Source organism: Theobroma cacao, chromosome 5, assembly GCF_000208745.1.
Source record: "Theobroma cacao cultivar B97-61/B2 chromosome 5, Criollo_cocoa_genome_V2, whole genome shotgun sequence".
Lineage (NCBI taxonomy): Eukaryota > Viridiplantae > Streptophyta > Magnoliopsida > Malvales > Malvaceae > Theobroma > Theobroma cacao.
The window spans coordinates 25956753-25961761 of NC_030854.1; the positions used below are offsets into that span (position 1 = coordinate 25956753).

The 5009-nt window shown below is 33.4% G+C and overlaps 1 protein-coding gene across 1 annotated transcript; it reads left to right on the forward strand.

The window, feature by feature from the left end:
- LOC18598909 lies at positions 3568-4209 on the forward strand. Its single transcript, XM_007028643.2, has one exon. It carries the CDS (start codon positions 3664-3666, stop codon positions 4096-4098), a length of 435 nt encoding a protein of 144 aa, XP_007028705.2. The 5' UTR covers positions 3568-3663; the 3' UTR covers positions 4099-4209.

The window sequence follows — 5009 nt, forward strand, 5'->3', positions numbered from 1 at the left end:
GGCCCTCCCATCGTACTGGTGGAGCCTTGATTCGAATTCCGAACCTATGGAATATGGGCCCGAGATTACTACTTCTCGTGTCCCGACCGATCATCCCATCATCGGTATTAATTATTTTATTTATATTAATAATTCTTTATCTTTTCATTTTCATTCTCTCTTCATTTATATCCCTCTCCATTTTATATAAAGCTATCTTTTTCAATTAATATATTTCATATTTTTGTTTCATTACATTTTAATTCTAATTCTTCCTAATTTATTCTCGTTTATTTTTTAATTTTTAATTTGCTATTTTTTTAATTTCTGTTCTCTCTTAACGTTTAATCATTTTTATATGTATCTTATCCTTTTTATTCTACCTAATAATCTATTAAAACTGATTTGTCTTTCTACCTAAACATTAGTCGCAACACAACCACAAAATCAAAACCAAACAAAATGTATACCTTCAATGGTTTGATAGTAGCCCAACACGATTAGTCTGGCCCAACTAGTCTACCTCTCAAAGCCCACCGTTTGGTCCCTGTCCAGCAGCCTGCAAATGCCCAAAACGACGTCGTTTCAATGCCTGCTTCTCCTTTCCAAAACGGTGCTGTTTAAGCTCATATCTGGGTATAAAAACCTTCTTTTTTATTCTGTCTCCATTTTCTCCCTTTTGTCTCTCTCTCTAGAACCAAACACTCTGACTTCTCTCTAAAAAAAATCACCTTTCTCTCCCTCATTACCCGCCGGCGGCTAGTGGGGCTTTCTGCCGTCGTCGGCTACGCGACCCAACTGATCGAATTTCTCCCTTTCTTTTCTCCGACGTCGACCTGATCTCATTCTCTCTCTCTCTCTCTTGCTTCTTCCTTTCGCCAGCAACAAAATCTTTCTTCTCCAACCGATGCAGCTCGAGCCTTTCTCCTTTCCTTCTCCTTCCCTTCGTCTTTGGCTAAATCTTTCTTTGCTCCCTCACCCAAAATCTCCTCCTTACAGCTGGCGACAGCAAAACCCAAGCTTTGACACCTCCACTAGTGGCACTAAAACCCCAAAATCTATCTTCCAACTGACAATAGCACTGTCCCAAGACTTTATCCTCTCTAAAAATCAACCAAAAATTCACCCAAAAAACCCCACCATTCTCCCTCTCTCATTGTGCATATTTTCTGATTTTTTTGTATTTTTTGATATGCTTTTTTTATTTTTGGATTGTGGTTTTTGTGGTTGCTTCTGGCTGCTAGACTAGGATTTTTTATGTTTTCGATGCTGTGTTTTTCGGTTGATAGGGATTCCTAGGAATTTTTTGGTTTTCAGATTTTGGCTCCCGAATCCTTGTGCTACAGTGCCCCCTTTATACTTGGCTGAAGGGGGCACGCTCCCACTACTCTGCCAGACGCGAATTTTTCGCGTCTGGCAGAGTGAGGGTGGTGCCTGGCAGGGTGCGTCCGCACCCTGCCAGTCGTACCTTTTTTTTCATTTTTTCTTTATTTTTATTTATTATATTTTTTGTCATTTTTATTTATTTTTTGTTTATGATTTTTTTAATTAATAAAATTACAATTTTTATATTGTCTACAATTATGTAACATGATATTATTACATGATACTTTTACATCCACATTAATATCACGTGCCATAAAAAAATAATAAGTGAATGTTTTAACTAATTATAGTCTGTCAATTATTAATTATAAAAGTTTATTTTATTCAAAATAAAAGTAATAAGACTTGATTAAAGACTAAATATTCAATTTTGGGTCAAAACCTTTGGGTTTTTATTAATTGAGAGTCAAACATTTCAATTGTAATAATTAAGGCGCAAATGTTCTCGGTTCTTAACAATTAAGGGCTAAAGTGAAAGGTATTTGGTACATGTAAGACACATGCATGACGTGGACATTGACTTGGAAGGATAAGATACGAAAGGATAGTTTTGTCAAAAAGTTTTTTTTATCAAATCAAAACGATTCAAATTATAACGTGACATGTAACGACTTTTTCATCATAGCTTGTAATAGCTAAATTTTTCCAACATGGCATGTAACTACTGAATCTTCAATGTGGCACGTAACAACTATATTTTTTAATATGACGTATAACAACTAAATCTTCAAGATGACGTGTAACAATTATATTTTTGAAGATGACGTATAAATAACAACTAAATTTTCAACACGGCATGTAACAACTAAATCTTCAACATGATGTAAAACAACTATATTTTTCAACAGAGTGTGTAATAACTAAATTTTCAACAATACGTGTAACAACTACATTTTTTAATATGATATGTAACAACTAAATTTTCAATATGACATATAAAAACTACATTTTCAAAGTGATTGTTTGTCACGTGTGATACACGCTTATCCATCTATCAACTTAGTCTTTAATTGTAAGGAATCAACAACTTTTGACTCTTAATTGTTACAATTGCAATGTTTGGCTCTTAATTGAAAAAGTGCCCAAACCATTAGTCCTAATTTGAGCATTTAGCCCTTAATTAATGTAATAGAAAAATAAGCAGTTATTTGAGTTTTCTTAAATAATTTAGAAAATTCTTAAAGCATTATGTCAATTAAGAACTCTCAAAAATACTACTTATAATTTTAAAAACATTTATTTTTGAATTTTTACTTTTACATATTTTTTAATTTTTTGTCGCATGATATTGATGTGACATTTTAATATATCGTAATGGATAATGACATAATATGCTAATGTGATATGATGATATGATCATACAATATTTTTTTCTTTACATTAACGTTACATAGGCATAAAAAAACAAGTAGTATTTTAATTCATAACAATTAATTAATGGTTAATTATAAGAGTATATTTGATTTAAAATAAAATTATAAAGATTTGATTGAATGTAACAAAAGAATAAAAGCTTATTTAAAATTTTTTAAATAGTTTAAGATAGAGGTAAACAATTGGGTGGTTCAGTTCATCATACCTAAAAACCAAATGCATCAAACATTTTTAGAAAACCAACTAGAATCGACCTAACATAAAAAAAAAGACCGAATCGACCAAATATGGAATTGGATTGGTTGGTCGATTCAGTTTTGGACCAAAAAAACCTAAATTTTATCATTTTTTTTTGCAAATTGTTGTATTAAATTTAATAAACTTAATCTCAAAATTTCAAAATCGAAAACCGATTAAATAAATCAATTGGATTAAACGTTTTGGACCAATAGATCTAATGGACTAATTGAACCAAATTGTTTTACCTAAATTATATTGCGGTTCAGATAAGTCATTGATTTGGTTTAATTTTACTCACCCTTAATTTAAGAGTTATTTCAAAAATTATGCATTTAATCAATAAAGGCTTAAATTGTAGACGTGTACTTTTCTGTTTTTGTTTAAATCTAAAACCGACGGAGGCCAACTTGCTATTCCATCAAAGCAAGCATCGTTACTTACTTCTCAAACAGCCGAAACGTAAAATTTCAATTAAATACCCATAAATAATTCAATTTGATTTAGTAACCCCATAGAAATTTAAAGAAACGTTTTATTAAAACATTAATGATCAAACCATCTGTAGCCTACAAAAAGGCCCCCTAACTCAACCTCAAAATTCATACCAATCCATCTCTCCTCCATCAACACTTTTGGAAAGAGAGCATTGGTATCAATCAAGCATCAAAAACCAACGTCACCGCCATGGCAAAACTTAACAGTCTCTCCATCTTGGTGGCTTTGGTCTCATCCATGGTAGCAGCTTCCATGCTCCCAAGCCCTGTTGCTGCCGAGGTAATCAACATTGCCCCATCTCCTTACGCAGACGGTTTCCAGCTTACAATCCCTCCGGAGCCTGAACCTGGTTTCTACCAATTTCTAGAGGAATGCACCAAAAAGATGAGTCAAAAATGTGGGCAAAACGTTGTCGGAAGCATTTTTGGAGATACAGTTACTAGTGATCAATGTTGCCAGGAGCTTGTTCGTATGGGAAAAACTTGCCACGATGACATGGTCAAGTTTTTCGTGTCACTGCCTGAGTTGAAGCTTAATGCTTCTGATGTTTACGCTGAAGGGGAGCAAGTTTGGAATGACTGTGTCAGCAGAGCTGCATCACCTTCACCTTCACCTTCTCTTTAAACATCTGATTAATTACTTTTAACATTAAGCCTATACGCTTGTCAAAAGTGGCATAATTATTGCTTAAATAAAGTAATAATAAAATTTCTTCAATATTATTATTCAGCTTTATGTTGGTCTCTTTTTGTTCCACGATCAATTAAATCTAATTAAACTACTTGGCCTTCAAAGTTCAAAAAACACCATAACAAGTCTAGTAAAGGAAAAAAAAAATCAAGTGAAGTCGATGGCTAGCTAGCATGAATAAGCTGAAGAAAAATTTTTAATATTATGAAGAATTACCAAAACCTATCCATCTGCCACGCCCATGTGTATATATATATATATAGAATCAGAGACGTTATTGTCATTACAAAGCAAACATGGCAATTTCAATGATTTTATTTCCGCCACGACGGCTTTTGTTAAAGCTAGTAGCTCTCATTTTTTTTCTCCTAATTAACTTGCATCTGCGGACGCCAGTGTGGTCGCCATCCCCAGGGATGGCTGAAGAGGATTAATCCTCGATCATGGATGTCGGAGACAGGGACAGGGTATTGAAAATGTATTAGGTAATCGAGATATTACTCATGGTGCTGTGAAAAGAGATTGCCTTCACACTTTGATTAGGTTCATAAGTCAATTATTTGAGCTTAAGCAAGATGTTAATGTTATGGATCTCATATCCGATTAATAGGTATATGTTTTAGGTTTGAAATATAGATTCGTGACAAGTTGTATCAAAGTCGACTCAACTCTTCACTGATGTGAGATCTCGAAATAATAAGATTGAAATAGGTTAAAATCAAAGTAAGTCTCTCTCCTTTATGTTAAAAGAGCCGGTAAAAACATTGCATAATCAAGTGGAGCAGAATGTCATTGATCTCTTATCAATAAAATATGGGATGAGTCTTAACTTCTTTTACTTAAGT

Excerpts from the sequence above, each read along its gene's own strand:
- LOC18598909 (XM_007028643.2), top strand. The coding sequence starts at position 3,664 with ATGGCAAAACTTAACAGTCTCTCCATCTTGGTGGCTTTGGTCTCATCC.